The sequence below is a fragment of the Echiichthys vipera genome, assembly GCF_963691815.1.
Source record: "Echiichthys vipera genome assembly, chromosome: 10".
Taxonomy (NCBI): Eukaryota; Metazoa; Chordata; class Actinopteri; order Perciformes; family Trachinidae; genus Echiichthys; species Echiichthys vipera.
In genome coordinates, this window is record NC_139835.1 from 10,440,219 (window position 1) to 10,458,812 (window position 18,594).

The 18,594-nt window shown below is 40.2% G+C and overlaps 1 protein-coding gene across 2 annotated transcripts in view; it reads left to right on the top strand.

The window, feature by feature from the left end:
- Window positions 1-18,594, top strand: part of ptpn4a (protein tyrosine phosphatase non-receptor type 4a) — a 77,256-nt gene that overhangs the window by 45,957 nt on the left and 12,705 nt on the right. For both annotated transcript variants that reach the window (XM_083921258.1, XM_083921259.1), the window contains exons 8-15: window positions 3,070-3,190; window positions 3,687-3,774; window positions 5,286-5,374; window positions 9,246-9,309; window positions 12,283-12,455; window positions 13,423-13,491; window positions 13,631-13,765; window positions 14,596-14,760. In XM_083921258.1, the coding sequence (XP_083777384.1) occupies window positions 3,070-3,190; window positions 3,687-3,774; window positions 5,286-5,374; window positions 9,246-9,309; window positions 12,283-12,455; window positions 13,423-13,491; window positions 13,631-13,765; window positions 14,596-14,760 (904 nt within the window). The remainder of the gene's footprint in view (window positions 1-3,069; window positions 3,191-3,686; window positions 3,775-5,285; window positions 5,375-9,245; window positions 9,310-12,282; window positions 12,456-13,422; window positions 13,492-13,630; window positions 13,766-14,595; window positions 14,761-18,594) is intronic.

Below are 18,594 nucleotides of genomic sequence, written 5' to 3' on the forward strand. Positions count from 1 at the left end.
TGTTAAATGTAATGACTGTGGTTGCTCCAGTGCATTTATAGCTGCTGCTCTGAAGCCATTAGGATTCAATTAAGCACTGTGGTGATATTTCATATTATTCACAGTGATATAAATATTCAATGTGATTGGGGTTTGGTTTTTTTACAGTCACAACTAGTAAAATCAAATAAAAAAACCTCCTCATTGCCGAAATATGGTACACTGACAAATGAAAAAGTGCTGTTGTGATTTTGCGTTAAAGGCTGACTGGGCCCCTCTGTCATCAGAATAATGACACACTGGTCTGTCTGTCTGTGGCACTCGCTCTTTCTCTTTTACTGCTGCTCATTGTTTCGCTCAGGCTGTTTTGCCCTTTGTCTGTGTCTTTCTTTTATCTCGGTTTAGTCTGCCTCATCCCTCTCTGCTTATCCCTTTTTTTCACACTTACCCCACCCCCTACCCTCTGCTCTCTCCCTCTTTCTGTCCTCCACCTCTCTGGCATAATTTGCAGGGAATTTGCACTGCTACAGTATATAGGTCAGGGAGGAGATTTGGCCTAGACTACGAACATCATGACACTACTGCTTTTACATACACACACACACACACACACACACACACACACACACACACACACACACACACACACACACACACACACACACACACACACACACACACACACACACACACACACACACACACACACACACACACACACACACACACACACACACAGACTCCATTGCTAGGTCCATGTTGTCACTTTATTCAGTGCCAGCCCAGATTATGAAGATAAATGTTTGCTTTGGGAAAAACGGCTTGAAGCAGCTGCTATGCTGCTAATTCAGTTAGCTCAGCCCAAGTGCCAGTCCGATCACTCTAAATCCAACACTAAAGCTTGCATACTCAAAACACCACAAATCCCACCCAGACGACCTAAACTCTTGTTTAAAATTGACCAAATACTGTCCCAAAACCATAGCGGCCCAATTTTTTTTCAGAAAAAAAAAAGGAGATTTGGTTAAAAAATCTTGACATAACACATATTTGTTAAAAGGTCCCATAGTATGCTCATTTTTAGGTTCATACTCTTATTTTGTAGTTATACTAGAACATGTTTACATGCTTAAATGTTCAAAAAATGCATTATGTTTCTCAAACTATCTGTCTGAATATACCTGTATTCACCTTTTGTCTGAAACGCTGCATTTATAACTTGACTAATCAACTTAGCCAGTAAGTAGGCTGTCAAGTAATGTTAAGTGTGTGGTGATACATTTTTCCTAACGTTACCCCATCAAATTCTTCCTAACCTGTTGGAAACGATTAAAAAAGCTAGTCAGCTTGTTAGCACGTCAGCTAACGTCAGTGTATTACAACGATATTTAAAAAACATCTTGACCTGCTTTATAATCAAGAGACATGGACATTTATGTAACAATAGGACCTTTAAAGCTGGTTTTCACAGAGTTGCATACTGGCGTTGCTTTCCTTAATGTGTTCATATTGACAGTGGTGGATGTTGGACACAGTCAGAGTTTCTGTCAAGGAAAGCATACAAAACTACTGAACATGCACTCCTGGGCTAAATTACCCACAATATATGTAAATCAATCATCACAAATGAAGAGTAAAAAATCTTGTTTGTGCTTCCCTGGTCAATAACATCATTATAAGGAGCCTGTGCTCGAGCTAGTATGGATTTCACATCAATCAATGAATATGTAAAGAGAGATCAGGTTGTCAGCTAGTCTTTGAGCTTCATCAGCCTTAACATTGAGCCTTGTTAAAGTAATAACTTTACTGCAGCATGCAGTCAAAACCAACGTTACCCCACTGTTCTAAAATGCAAGCTATTGACTGTACATATATTTCTCCCTGGAGCTGTGTGCACATCAATAAGCAGGTGAGCTTCAATTGATTCGTTGGTCAATGTGCTTAGGCTACCGGCTAGTAGGTTAGTCCAGGGACTACTTGAGTAAATTGATGCTTCTGAGCTTTAACCGCTAGCTATGGAGCTAATGGCTTTTGGGAATTGCTTTGAGCACTTTCTCTCTTAAGGGCTCTGAAAACTAAAAGAGATCTGGGAATCATTTCACTTCTCTCTGCCTGTTACCAACAAACAATCCTTTCTTCATCTTTGTGTAAAAACAGCTGACTTTTTGCTCATACAGTCTAACTTTTTTATATTTTGAGCCACATTTAAATGGTCATCTACTATATCAACTACATTAATTAGAAAAGAGATCATTGATCTATTCTTGCCATTTAGTTTTTGACATGTTCTTTGAGATTTGCGTTGTATTCAAACACAGTCTTAGCTTTGGCCTGTAGTATATGTTGGTCTGCTAGTGTGTTAGTATGATTATAGAAGGGTTGCATCGCCTTTTAGCTCTGTGGGAAATTTGGACGTAGTAACACAAACAATCGAGACACTCAATCTCGTGATGCTAATACATACTCTCTTAATAGAAGAGGATTGGAAGAGGCTGTGAGAAACTCGCGGCTAAGGTGTGAAGATTCAGTATTTTGTGTCACCATTGTGATTGTTCCGATGTGTAAACAAATGCACAGTGAAGGGTAAATGAGACAGCAGAAGAGATTAAGAGGTGAGAGAGGATGAGTGACTGAGAAAGTGTAGACAAAGAAGGTCAATGAACGAGTGCAAATGTCACTAAAGATGCTGACAGAAAAGGTAGTGTATGGCACTGGGTTCAGGGGTTTATTGTTAGTACTTTAAATAATCAGTATATTTTTTTTCAGTTTGCATGTTGCAGCACTTGTCTGCTTATTTCAAATAAATTCATAACAACCATCACTAAATAAAACAGAAATGACATCAGTGACATGTTTGTATGATATGGACATTTTTTTTATTATTCTGAGTCACAATTACAGCTCCAGTTCATGATATCACACAATAATTCAATTTGGTTCAATCCTGTGTCACAATCATTTTCTAAAGGGATAATTATGTAGCATACCTGTGCACATTGAGCACAAACCTCTCTATCATCCATGTCTCATTATCTGTGTCTTTCTTCCTTCTTGCGAGCGTTGACATTACATCAATCTCTCTCTCTCCAGCCGAGCTGGGGGACTACAGTGAAACGGAGCATACAGCAGGCTATCTGTCGGAATTCTGCTTCTTGGCCAATCCTCCGCAAGACTTCCACAAAGAGGTCTCCAAACATCACCAGCAGCACAGGTACGATGAGCTGCACAAACAAGCACAGTAGGGATGCCTTACACATTAAAATGAACGATAAAACGAAAATGCAAAGGCAGTGACACATTCAACCTGGCATGGTGCAGGAAAATCACTCAACAATGAATTTGATTCCAGGCCCTTTGACAGATAACTCTATGTCCAGATACGTTGCAGTTTAAGTTGATTAATTCTACCATCACTGTACATCATATTAAGTCAAAATAGTGAAAGTGTCATTTAAATTGAGAAATATGTAAGAAAACACATTCACATACTTTAAGGTTCACTTCCCCGATGTTACTTCATTCATATCTCTGATCGCCCTTTTCTTTTGTTTCATTTTGTGCCCTTCCCTTTCTCTCTCCTCCGCCATATGTCTCTGTAATGCACACTCTCTTTTTCTACCTGTCGTCATCATCACCCCCTTTGCTCCAACGCACAACCTCCCACCCCCATCTGTCTTTGTACCCATCCCCTTCTCTCCCTCTCTCAGTGGTCTATCTCCCGCCCAGTCAGAGTTTAATTATCTGAACACAGCACGCACGCTGGAGCTCTACGGGGTAGAGCTGCACTATGCAAGGGTAAGTAAGGTTTTATTCTGTGACTCTGACACTTGTTTTGGTGTGTATGTTTGTGTGTTAAAGATAGCTATATACATTTTAAGTTAGTTTGTGTCTGTGTTTCTGTTTGTCTAGGCCACACAGGCTGTTAGACATGTCAGGGTATCTGGGATCTCACACTAGTCTTCTCCGTCTCCGTGTGAAGTACTAGATCATTTAGTCCATATCCACATTCAGCCTGTGGTAATAGAATTTATATCAGAAAGTCCCAACCTACGACCACTGTCACAACATGGTTGATTCAACACAGTTCTCTCAGAGCTGAGGAGGAATGAGAGCAGGTTGGCGGAGTTTCAGTTGATGTTGATGCCCACATGCTGCAGAAATGTCCCACCTTGGCATTCAGTTCTCACTGAAAGAGTGACCGATAGTACCATCGGAGTAGCCAAGTCATCATTTAGATAGATTTCTTCCATATACAGTATTTGTAATAATAATAATAATAATAATGAATGTTATTTATGGGCACCTCTCTGAACACCCAAGGTCACCTTACAAAATAAAACAATAAAAACACTCAGTCATAAAAGCAGTAATAGAATCAGACAATAAAACTACATAATAATACTTATAAAAGTAGAACCAATGAGAAAAGGGTTTGGGTCATGTAGAAAACATCCCAATTATTATTATTATTTTACCGATTGGGACTTAATAAGTTGGTTTCAAATTTCAACACACTCTTAGAACGGCTGTTGAAAGTAAACCTGCTCACAAACCAGGAGGTGAAATCGATTAAAGGAAAGTGATCTTATTTTGAGTACAATAATATAAACATTGCTTGCATAATTTGGTTGGGGAGTAGCCATGCTTTTAATGTAATAATCTTTAATTTCTAAGCATTTGTTCTGTGTATGAGCCTTCATTTCCAAAAATGTCAAAATATGCATCAATTGAATAATCAAGAAGTAAAGACGAAAGCCTTTCCTGTAATCACCATTATCATGAACAAAATATGCCAATAATCCGAGGTGGTTAATGGTCTCCAGGTTGGTTTTCCAGTTTAGGCTATTTATGATTATGATCAAAACATTATGGTCATATATATTGTTGTCTCCATAAAGCAGCACAACACAAACATGTTTCATCACTGTCATCATCCGTATCACATTGCACATGCAGGATATCCAGTGCAGCACTGTATAAAATTACATTTCTAAATTAGATAGTCAATAAGCATTAAACAAGGTCTTCTCTAATCTTCTGTAGATGTTTATTGGACCCATCCCCACATACACTGCTCTTGTCTCTCTGTGTCCATATAACCTCTACTCTTAGTTTGAGACAGGTGGACCCAGAGGCAGATCTGTTTTCACAAACTGCTTATATGCTACTAGTTTTTTTTTCCTGTTGTACTCTCATTGTGTCTCTGTTCCGCTCTGCTTCGCTACACACACACACACACACACACACACACACACACACACACACACACACACACTCATTCACACACTCTGTTCTCCTCTCTTCAGGACCAGAGCAACACAGAGATTCTTCTTGGGGTGATGTCTGCTGGTATTGTGATTTACAAGAACAGGGTACGAATCAACTATTTCCCATGGTGAGTCTCACACACACACACACACACACACACACACACACACACACACACACACACACACACACACACACACACAGAGCTTTGGGACCAGTGGTGAGCATATCAGATTTGTCACAATCCAGTTTTAGTATTTGGCTTGCATACATGATTTAATTTCAGTGAGGCAGTTGGTCAGGGTGGAGTGAGTTGCAGTGGCGATGGATTTAGTGTATACGTAATCATCAACGCAGCAGTGGAAATGGAGAACATGAAAAAAAGATTAAATCACGGGGGGTGAGCAGTTAGCGGATGAACAGGAGAGGACCAAGTACGGGACCTTGTGGGATGCCTTGGAACTGACGGGGAGTGGGAAAGTTGTTAATGCCTAACGCTGGAGTAGATTTTTAACTCAAACTTTCCATCCATAGTTTCAGTTAAGTAGTAAGTGGGCAAATTCCTCCGTGTGTTGGCTGTAGGGAAAGAAAATACATACATGCTCTTTGAAGAAGCATGCCACCCACATTAAGTGTAAGACGTGAAACAAGCTTGTGATCAGGCTTAATTTCAGTGAGGCAGTTGGTCAGGGTGGACTGAGTTGCAGTGGCGATGGATTTAGTGGATACGTAATCATCGACGCAGCAGTGGAAATGGAGAACATGAAAAAAAGATGAAATCACGGGGGGTGAGCAGGTAGCGGATAAACAGGAGAGGACCAAGTACGGGACCTTGTGGGATGCCTTGGAACTGACGGGTAGTGGGAAAGTTGTTAATGCCTAACGCTGGAGTAGATTTTTAACTCAAACTTTCCATCCATAGTTTCAGTTAAGTAGCAAGTGGGCAAATTCCTCCGTGTGTTGGCTGTAGGGAAAGAAAATACATACATGCTCTTTGAAGAAGCATGCCACCCACATTAAGTGTAAGATGTGAAACAAGCTTGTGATCAGGAGTTCAATAGATTCAGTTACACCTGCTGAGAGCCCACAAGCAAGGTGGCTGAAAACCAATAGTTTCAGTGAAGCCAACGGCAGAAAACCTGGCAGCTCTCAGGTCTGAATGAGTAGAACTGTGGCTGGATAACAGAGAACTGCTAGAAATAAAAAACAACATTTCTCCATTGATATGTTCATTCCAAAAACACGGTCACTCTTAGAAGCTCCACTGGAACTATTGGATCTTTGCTGCCTTGCTTTTTGTGGTTTGGGCAGTAATTGTTGACAAGACTAGAGAGCTCTGTCATTTACGGACGGATTTTACTTGATCTGGGGAATCAAACTGTGGATGTTCTTGTCACAAGCCCACCTCTCTGTCCATCAGCCTGCTGCCAGCTCCACTTGAACCGCATCCAAGAGCCCTTTTTGCTGAGATATGTGTTGCATAATATTTTGGTAACCTCTCACATAGTGATTATTGACATAGCATATTAGCATTTAAGCCTTATTTGATCTTCTCTAGAATTACGCAGATAATTCCATCAGATATATCGAGTGACTCTTGTGTTAAACTGGGTTTCCTGGAAGTATTATAGACATCAAATCTGCTCGCTATCCTTCTCTCTATGTCCTTTTCTTACTTCTCTTTTTCTAATTCACATACAGTCATCGGTCCATATGTCTCTTTCTCTCGTTTTCTCTCCTAAGCATTGATTCTTGGAAATCTCCCATCCTCTGCTGCTGCACTGTGGGAGGCTAAATGTTAATGGGTGCCGGGGGTTGGGATAGTAACTACTCAAATCCCTGTAACTCCAGAAGATAATTCACTCGTGTGTAGGCTTCACACACACACACACACACACACACACACACACACACACACACACACACACACACACACACACACACACACACACACACACACACACACACACACACACACACACACACACACACACACACACACACACACACACACACACACACACACACACCCTGACCAAATGCACATAGCAGCTGGTGTATGTATGTGTTTGTGTGTGTGTGTGTGTGAACGAACATAAGTGAAGGCCTGACATCAGTAAGATGTCTTCGATTAGATGAGTTTGAGTAAGTGCTGATGTAGGGTTTGTTGAGGGAACAGTTTTCTATTACAGACAATGTGGGGACCAAAGTCGTAAATCTGGGGACTCGCCTCCCGTTTGGGGACAAAAAGCCAAACCATGACATTTTTAGGGTAAAGACGTGGTTTTTGGTCAGGGTCTACATGGCATTAATGTAAATCAATTCAAAGGCTAAGTGGAGAAAAAAAAACAGTTGAAGCAAGTTTGTCAGTGTCTGCATATCCAGTCACTTGAGCTAAATTTAGAGACCAACAGTGGTGTCCCTAACAGCTGTCCACTACCATGTGTGAGAAAGAGAGAGCGACACAATAGTCAACAGTGTCCCTCAACCCTATGCTCACGGATTTTTCTTCTCTCTCTTCTTCGTGTTTTCTTTCTAGAGTCTCTCTTAAACAAAGGCTCACTGTTTTTACATCTGCTTAAGTCCTGTCACTTCTCCTGGTGTCTTTCCAGTCTTCCCGTCCTTGTTCCTCTCCTCTTATAAATTGAACTGTTACATACAGTACGGAAGGGTCGAGAGAGAGACATTTAAATTTTTGCCTGTTTCCTATTTCTGTTCACAGCAGCCTGACAAATGAGCCACACTAAGATGGGGCATGACTCACACTCTGCCTGAGTGTGTGTGTGTGTGTGTTTGTGTGCGTTTGTGTGTACGTGTTTGTCCATGCAAGAGTGTGTGAGTAAGTATGTAAAATATATTTAGCAGGGAGCGATGAGTCACAGCAGCAACAGAGCTCTAGGAAGGGATTATGTTACTCTGCTGCTGCTCATCAGCAGACCTCTTACTGTGGTCGTGCGTGTGTGGTTTTATGATTCAAATATTATTTTATACTGTTTCTGCCTCTTTAGATGCATGACTAGGTAACACTCAGATTGATGAGAAAAGATGGATGTTGCTTAACCACTGGGGTACTCCACTGTGGTCATACTCTTACACTCCAGCTATGAAAGGAGGAACGGGTCGGAGGTTAAATGCACACTTAGGATGTGACGCATCGGTCAGCTTATTTTAAGAACAGGCGATTCATTGTGTGCTTGTACAATTCTATTTATTGATTCCTGAAAGGGAAGTTTGGACATGTCATGCTTCTAACTACACTGTCAGTTATGTTAACTTACCTGTATAGGGCTTAGAATATGGTAGATTGGAGCGATAGTGAGTACTGTTAAGCTTTAACTTGGGCATGGAAAAATGAAAAGATGAATATGGTATTGTTATATTTTAACCTTTCAAATACCACCGACACGCTGAAGGGTCAATCATTATACAGTTGGGCTGTACATACAAATGTTGTTGTAGCTTCATTTTAAATCCAGTTTTTAACTCAGGGTTTCCAAAGGTATCAAAAATATGCCCAGCATGGTTGCAGACCTTCAGATAGCTATCCAGATTCCACATTTCCTGAAGAAGTTTAAATAGTTCTGTGGTTTTCTTCATTGGTTACTGTTTCTGCATGTTGGAAAAGCAGTCCAATTAGAGCTTTGTTGGTGGGGTTAGGAACGGCAACATCAACTTCCTGCATACCTAGCTAGCTACCTAGTTACATCCAAGAAAAATAGCAACAGAAACAAAAATATCCTTAAAAGTAGCGACAACCTTTCTTCTGCACATTAGTAGTAGATTTTGTCGTTTTACTATATATTTTAAATGGTTATTGAAATACCCAAAACATATTTTTTATTTACTTTACAGTAAAGCAAGTATGAAACACATTTTTTGTGTAATGATTATATTATATTAAAATTCAGTTAATTGTTAAAAAGTGTTAGATTTTAACATTTACATTTTATGTTACACTAACTTCCTTTTTGTACTGTTTTGTCTTTTTCCACTTCCAGGTTGAAAATAGTGAAAATCTCCTTCAAGTGCAAACAGTTCTTCGTCCAGCTAAGAAGAGAGGCGGTAGGCAGGCACACACACACACACACACACACACACACACACACACACACACACACACACACACACACACACACACACACACACACACACACACACACACATACACATACACATACACATACACATACACACACACACATACTGGCTGTATAAATGTGTGTGTATTTACTGTAGATGTTAGCTGAGCTGTGTCTGCCCGTGTGAAATCAGTGTCGGATTAACCCCCCGCTGTCTGTGTCCTGGTTGACTGGTTGCTTTAGTCCCCTACTGTTTCCTGCATCCCTGTTTTGAGACATGGATTTGTTTTTTATTCTTAATGTAACAAACAATTCTGTCTTCAGATCTGCAACAGGCTACTTAATGAGTATTTCCACCACATTATTATGAATAATCCTCATTCATCCTTACAGTGCTTTTAATATCAAAGCCTTGATTTTTATGCATTAAAAGTGTGTTATTGCTGAGATTGAAATGATACAGTTTTGATTTTTTCCCCCTTCCCATTCCTTGTCTACTTCCATCAATAGAGCAGCACTGGTTTGAACATTACTGTTACTGTACATTAACTTCCTATTGAAATACATGGCATAAATATCAGGCTCCGTAATTTAAAATTCTGCAAATCCCAACCAGGGGTACATGTACCCAATAGGGTACCTCTGTAGCTGCCAGGGTTAAAAGAAAGAATGTAGAACAGCTCAACAGATTAAAGGCTACAGTATTGATAGATGTTAGGAATTGATTAAAAATATACTGCCATTTTTAGTCAACTGTAACACCTTAACACCACATGTTGCGACTGAGAATGTGTCAAAACTAATTAACAAGCACAGAGGGAAGAAGGAGCAGTTAGCTGAAGGTTTATGGATACATGTTTGAAATATATAGCTAAAGGTAACGGATAAACAGTTAAAATGTTTAGCTAAAAGTAACGGATTCATAGCTGAAACCGATAGCTAAAAGTAAGGGATAAGGATACGGGGGTCGACATTGCTGTGTTCTAGTGGAGGGACATTTTTCAAACTGATCTACTCATCTTCGATTTGTGCCAGGCATGGCCTATTACAGTGGAAGGTGCTTCATAGAGCCTGTTTCACCAAAGGTAAATTGGCTAAGATGCTTGTAACCCTTTGTAAGCAGTCCCCAGCTGACCACACACACATGTTCTGGACGTGCCCGAAGCTTGCTGACTTTTGGTCCGATGTATTCCAAACGCTCAAACAGGCTCTTAACACGAATTTGGAACCCAATCCCTTGACTGCTCTTTTTTGGTCTCCCTCCATCTGAAAATCTTCCCCCACTACGCAGCGTGTCGTTGCCTTTACCACCCTGCTCGCCAGACGTAACAGTCTCCTTAAATAGAAACTTGTTTCTCCACCGACTCACAACAGTTGGATATGTGAAATTTTGCAATGTCTACGGTTAGAGAAGTGAAGGTTCTCACAGAGGGGATCTTTGACAGCATTCCACAAAACTTGGGACCCACTGCAGGCTCTCTAGTAATCGTCTTACTGTTACTCCTGATTATGCTGAGAATGCTTCCTAATACTAGGAAGGAAAGACACCCCCCCCTTTTTTTTTTCTTTAACTACTTTATTTATTTGTACTATGTACAGTTTTTGCTCTATTTTGTCTCATTGTACCTTAATTATCTACTTATATTATCTGTTATTTAATTACTCAGCTGGTTATTGTGACTAAGTCTGAAACAGATTGTTGGAAGGGAGGGTTTTTTGTTTTTCACTTTAAAGGTAACGCTCTGACTAAGTATGAAACTCAAAAATGAAATAAAGAAATTTGTAAAAAAAAAAAAAAAAAAAAAAGTAAGGGAAAAACAGTTGAAAACCATTAGCTAAAACTAATGGATATAAACAAGTGATGGATAAACAGTTAAAATGGTTAGCTAAAAGTAATGGATTAACAGTTGAAATGGTTAGGTAAAAGTAATGAATAAACTGTGTTTAAATGGTTAGCTAAAAGTAATGGATTAACAGTTGAAATGGTTAGCTAAAAGTAATGGATAAACAGTTGGGACGGTTAGCTAAAAGTAATGGATTAACAGTTGAAATGGTTAGCTAAAAGTAATGGATAAACAGTTGCAGTGGTTAGCTAAATGTAATGGATTAACAGTTGAAATGGTTAGCTAAAAGTAATGGATTAACAGTTGAAATGATTAGCCAAAGGTAATGGATGAACAGTTGAGATGGTTAGCTAAAAGTAATGGATAAACAGTTGAGATGGTTAGCTTAAAGTAATGGATGAACAGTTGAAATGGTTAGCTAAAGGTAATGGATAAACAGTTGAAATGGTTAGCTAAAGGTAATGGATTTACAGTTGAAATGGTTAGCTAAATGTAATGGATGAACAGTTGAGATGGTTAGCTAAATGTAATGGATTAACAGTTGAAATGGTTAGCTAAAAGTAATGGATTAACAGTTGAAATGATTAGCCAAAGGTAATGGATGAACAGTTGAGATGGTTAGCTAAAAGTAATGGATAAACAGTTGAAATGGTTAGCTAAAGGTAATGGATTTACAGTTGAAATGGTTAGCTAAATGTAATGGATGAACAGTTGAAATGGTTAGCTAAAGGTAATGGATAAACAGTTGAAATGGTTAGCTAAAAGTAATGGATAAACAGTTGAAATTGTTAGCTAAAGGTAATGGATGAAAGGTTGAAATGGTTAGTTAAAGGTAATGGATAAACAGTTGAGACGGTTAGCTAAAAGTAATGGATGAACAGTTGAAATGGTTAGCTAAAAGTAATGGATAAACAGTTGAAATGGTTAGCTAAAGGTAATGGATAAACAGTTGAGACGGTGTGCTGACACTGCCTGTCTTCACTGCATGTATGCATCTTTACTTGCATTAGTCTTGGACTCAGATAAACTGGCCGAATGCTGATAACGCACTGTCACCTCACATGTTCTATTTTTCAGCCCACTAACTGTTGTCTTTCCCTCCCTGCACACAGACTGAGACCCGGGAAACACTGCTGGGTTTCAACATGGTGAACTATCGGGCTTGTAAAAACCTGTGGAAGGCCTGTGTGGAGCACCACACCTTCTTTAGGCTGGATCGGCCCATCCCACCACAAAAGAACTTCTTTGCTCACTACTTCACCCTTGGCTCAAAGTTCAGATACTGGTAAGAACAAGAAGACGCACAAACATACGTATACACTCCTAGAGGAAGAGAGCATCCACGAAGCAAAACAGAGAATTCCTTTAAAGAACCCTTTTGACAGGCAGACTTTAGCAGATTGACATGTGCACACACTCAATCTGACACACACACACACACGCACACACATACATGGACCAGACTTGTTGATGCTTTGTCTGTTTTTCCTTTGGTCTGACTCTCAGCAGAAGTCCCACTCCAGGGAAACATCAACAGAAGTACATGTTTGAAGTTGATGCAGTTGCTTTACTTCGGGTTGAGACACTCAAACACTGGCAGGCTAGTGGGTGCCTCTCATGCTATTTTCCCCCAGAAAACCACATTTTAATTATTCATGGTGCAAGCATCATGTGGAAGTCACTTTACACCACTCCGTTCTTTAACAAACGTCTTTACATTATTCTGACTTATTGTACATTTGTGGGATTTTAAAGTATGAAGGGGACTGAAAAAGCAGAATACAATCACTGTACTGTGTTGTGCCTTGAGACAACCTCGTTTGACTTTATCGTTTTTTTTTTAATTATTATTTCCCTTTCATGTGAAATGTGAGTAAGAGATGAATTAAGAGCTGGAGGTCTTGTGATGTATTATTGAACAGCCCCCGGAAAGCCTCACTCTGATGCTCGGCTTGACCGTATGTGTGTGTGTATTGAAGATATTGGCTTACCATTGAGAATACACTTTTGTGTTTTTAACATGTTCTTAAAAGTGTATCATATGATAATGTGTTCCTAGCTCGGAGACTATGCTCAACTGTTAATGCTGGTGTTATTTGATTTGTTTATTTAAAGGCAGAATTTTTCATGAAGAAAATAAAAAAGTAAACATCGCTAAACCCCAAGAGTTCACCCTGTTTCACTCCAGTTAAGATTAGGTTTTCTAAGACTGTCCACTGATTGTTGTTTTTGTTATTTTGTTCTGTCTCTAGTGGGCGGACGGAGGTGCAATCTGTGCAGTATGGAAAGGAGAAAGGCATCAAGGATAGAGTGTTTGCCAGGTAATCAACATGTCTTTCTTGGTTAGTTCAATCACGCCATCAAAAGCCTCTAAAGGTTGATGAACACACCGGAACATACGTCATTATTACTATTGTTTCTATTTGGGCCTCAACAAAACTAATCCCTCCGCCTGCACAGATCTCCCAGCAAGCCATTGGCCAGGAAGTTGGTGGGCGGAACTGACTGGGAGTCGGTCAGCAGGAACAGCCTATCAGATGAGAGACTGGAGACCCAGAGCCTGCCCACTCGCTCACCGCCTGGGACGCCCAATCAGTGAGTTCAAGCTTCATGGTTCATACCAGGTTGAGGTTCAGTTATGTCACAACTTAGACAATTGCGGCAGTGAAAATTGAAATGTCATCATATTCAAAATGGTGAGGGATATTTAAAATTACTGTTTTGACAGCAAATGGATTACATTAAATTAAGTTAATTCAGCTAAAGAGAAGCCAGGTATAGCTTTAAGGCGGGACACAGCAGGCGAAAACAGCAATTTCATGCACTGGTTTAAAATTTTGGGCTAATTTTCTTAACATTCCTTCTTTTAGACTAGTGGAAAGAAAACATCCCAAAAGCACTTAAGGTGTTTGTTTCACTATACTTTGTCTATTGGCATTCAAAATTCACCAAAGGTTAGCATTAGGTAATGCCTCAGTTGCATATTTAAACATAAGATTTCAGAAAACTTGTAATAAAAAACGGATTGTCTTATTGTAAGTAATGAACTGGGGAGATTTCATGATGATATTTATTAGTTAAAATGTCCCCTTTTCACCCGTAGTGTCTCCCCTTACAACAACTACAGTTCATGAGTTTTTAAATAAAATTTTTCTAGAAAAAAACATTGTCATCGGTAACTCACTAAAGTCTGTAGTTTATGTCATAACCTGTTCTGAAAAGGTTAATTCTGTTTGTTTAATGAGCACCCTTATTGAAGAATGTTTAAACAAGATTACAGTTCCCAGCAAGCATTGGATGCCATCTTTGGTCTACTGTAGTACTGTAGTGTTTGATACCTGAAGCAACAGACACATTTTGGTATTTACCCAAAAGGTTTCCAGGTTGTATTCTCAGCCCTTCGACAATGTGTCTTTGTTCATCAGGAATTCACTGTTTGTACAAGAGGGCACACGACTACGCCCGTCGTCGGTTGGCCACCTGGTTGATCATGTGATCCACGCTTCACCCAGCCTGCCTGTCTTCTCCTCCTCCAATCACAAGTCGGCGTCGTCCACGCAGGCTAACAGCATCAGCTTGGACTCCACTCCGTGAGTTGTTACTGTCACTCTCATACTTCTAAGCGTTTCTTTTTCTTTCCCTTCCTCCTCTGTGTTTTTGATTTTAATCCACACACATCCCGCCCACTCTCTTTAAAGATGTTTGTCTTTGGGGACAAAATACCAACCTTTGACGTGGTGGTAAGGATTTAGATTTCGCTTTAAATTAACTGCCTTATGAATACAGCACCCCCTCAAAACAGCCGCCCTTTAATTTTGTAGTTTAATTTTACTCATCAGTGTTAGTGCCACTCTGTCTGAGTGTACTGCTGAGTTGACTGTTTTTTAAATGTCTGTCTTTGCCTGTGGCTTCTCCCAACAATTCACACCCTCTCCCAGTGTCACTTAGCTGGCCCCATTGAAAGATGAACCCTTTGAAAAACAGCCCGTAAAATGTGTTTATAGCGGCTAGCAGGGTGGAGAGGTTATACAACAGGGCTGAACTAGGCATATGTGTGTGTGTGTGTGTGCGCGCATGTGTGCGCGCATGTGTGCGCGCGTGTGTGTGTGCGTGTGCGTGTGCGTGCGTGCATGCGTGTGTGTGTGTGTGTGTGTGTGTGTGTGTGCGCGCGTGCGTGTGCGTGTTCTTGTGTAAATTCCTTGAACTAACAAAGTTCCACATTTCAGTTTGAAGCCTGAAAACCTATGAGTAAAAGCAAAGTGTTCTTCTAAAGAACAGTGGAGTGTTAGAAAAGAAAAAAATATAGACAGTATTACTGATGCATCCATGAAATGTTCCTTCCACTGTTCTTCTGAAAACAGAAAACACCAGTACAGTATTTGGAATCTGTCTTTCAGTAGATGTCAGTGCTCACATTCCTCACCTTTTGATCCTCTTCGTCGCCAATGTCTCAATGTTTTGAATGTGTCTGAAAATGATCACTGATTGGTGGAATGTAAGACTTGTTTGAACTGCAAACTTGCTCCCAGTCATTTGCTCTCTTGCTCAGGTGCTCAGTCACTCAACAAAGCCTTTGTCTGAGCTGGCACACTGCTGAAGGGTCTAATAATGTTCAGTGACATTGCTTTTACTATTTATCAATGACTCATAGGTGAGAATGGTTCTTCCTAGTAGGAAAACCCTCAAAGACACTAAATAGATGCCTGGAATGTTATGTTTTTTATGAGCTGGAAATGAGCCATGGATGTAAGATGCACATATGTGCTGTTGGCTTGGACCCGTTTATGCTCTGTTGTCTTTCATTTGAATGAGGCAAAAGTAGGGAGTGTATGTGTGAAAGACAGAGAGAGAGAGAATGGAGATGGAAAGATGGAACATTTCTCAGTTGGAGTAGTGAGTAACATTACAGTGTTAGTTCTGCTGCCTACAAAGCTAAAGACGCGCGCACGCACGCACGCACGCACGCACGCACGCACGCACGCACGCACGCACGCACGCACGCACGCACGCACGCACACACACACACACACACACACACACACACACACACACACACACACACACACACACACACACACACACACACACACACACACACACACACACACACGAACACACACGGCAAGTTGTTGGCTCATCACTCAGTTCCAGAGCGATGACATAATCACCTGCTCTCTCTTCCTCAGACAGCACACATTATACATGCACATTATTTTATTGGCTTTATGTGATTTGTCCATCACCATTTTTAATACCAACCTGCTATTATGGATTGCATTTATCAAATAAGGAACTTTGACTTAAGCACTACTAAAATGAGTATGTTGGTGGGCTTCTTTTTCAACATTTTTTCTTTGTCAGTTTGTCAACAGATGTGTCTGGTATATCTCCTGTCTCCTGACTGATTTTTATTTAACGTCATTTGCACACAAAAGAATCAAGCGTTTCGATTATAACTTTATACAACCACATTGGGCTTCTTGCACTCAAACTAGGGTGTATAGGACTAAACTGAGCCGTTTACGTGGTGCCTTGACATGGTGACTTTCTGTAAGTGCAGTGGCAGGAAGGGGTAACTTGGTGTTTCATTTTCCCAATCTCCCAATTTTCTTGCCTAAATCATTTTTTCCACTCTACTGAGATGTCCGTTTATCTGTTGTGGTGTGGGCCCTGAAAAAAACCCACAGATGAGAAAATAAATCCTTTAGAGTCAGATCCGAGGGTTGCTTTGATCTTCCTCAACTCTGATAACACTATTGGACTACAAATATTCCCAAAACGGTAGTAGATTATTGTCAAAAGAAACAAATTCATGTTTTTTTTAATCATCCTGCTTAGCTTTGATGGCTCTAAATTACCTCCTCTGCCAGCTCCATTGTGATGTCTTAAAAGATTTGCTTCCAATTCAGATTACACTTTTGTTTGGGTGAGCAGCTATCAGTTCTACATAATATGTACTAACATACCCTTTGCCCTAAATAGTCTGACTTTTTTCATACTCATTCATATACAATGACCTTATATTTAAAATCTTAGCTGACATGACTGGAACTTATTCCAATATTTGCATGTGTGTCACACTGTCTGGCCCATAATCCAAATTTTCCCTATGTTCCTCCCAAGATTTTCCTCCAATAAAAACCAAATTAGAATCTGCTTTCTGTCCCACAGGCCACAGTTGTACGCTATGTCAGTTCCACACATAAGCAATAATACAAAGCCATTACCCTCAGTCTCTCTCCATAATGTTCTGTTTTTAGTCTAGTGAAAATCGAGTGAAAACTATCCCTTAAGCTAACCACGCCAACTTACAGTGATCGTTTTCAAAATGCAGTGTCCATATTTCCCCCGACAGTGACAGGGAACAAAAAGGGACAATTGTATAATACACTACAACACAACATTGTATGCAACTGTATGGAAGGTCATGATGCATTTCTTTATAAGCTATAATCAGACCTTGCAAAGCAAAGTTTGCCTTCAGAAAATAACACTTGGGTGTGCACTCAGTGTTTTTAAATTTATCTTTTGGTGGTTTTAAATGCAACATGGTGTTACAGCAGCTTGTTTTAGACTTGGGCTTCTCATGTGCCCGCGTGTGATTTTTCTGTCACTGTGCTCACTCATTTTATCCTCTGTCAGGCTCTCCGAATGTTCATTAAAGGGGACATGTGCTTTACTGTTCAAAAAAGACATTATCTCATTTATCGTACTGTTTATCTGAATGTATCTGTATTCACCCTCTGTCTCAAAAGCTCCCTTTAAGCGCCTGTCGCTTTAAGCCTCCCGTCTGCCCGAAAATGGCCTTACCTCGGTTAAGGGAATAACAGGATTATTGAAGTTCCCCACGTATACATGAGAAGGGGTTGAATGGGAAAATGACGGGAGTAACTCAACCTCCGGTGCAGTAGGTGGCGCTCCACCAACATACAGCTGATCGATATATGGCTTTATTTTACGGGTCACCTATGTCAAAATTATAAGCGGGGGGAAATGGCCCACTTTTGGACAGAATTACGGGTAAAACGGGGCTTTTTGGTAGTGATGTTAATTGCCACGGCAAAATCCTCCCTTGGTTTAAAGGTAACGCTCTATTGTTGTTGGGGGGAGTTATAACCCTGGCGCATGCGCAGATGGGGAACCCGATAGTAACCCGAGTAAAGCGTTTACAGGCACGAGAACCTTGGTTACTTAAGGAGTTACCTAAGTTTGTTAATGGTGGTATGAGAACTCTGATTTTACCTGGGGTACGGTGTTTACACAGTGTTTAAGTAACCAGAGTATGCCCTTAACCGATTATAATTGGGTTTTTAAACTGCATGTAAACGCATTGACAGTTTCTCAATGCAGGCTGTGTGCATTTCTCTGTGGATCTAGCATTTATATCACAGTATTCATATAGAAATGCAATTTGCTTTATAATA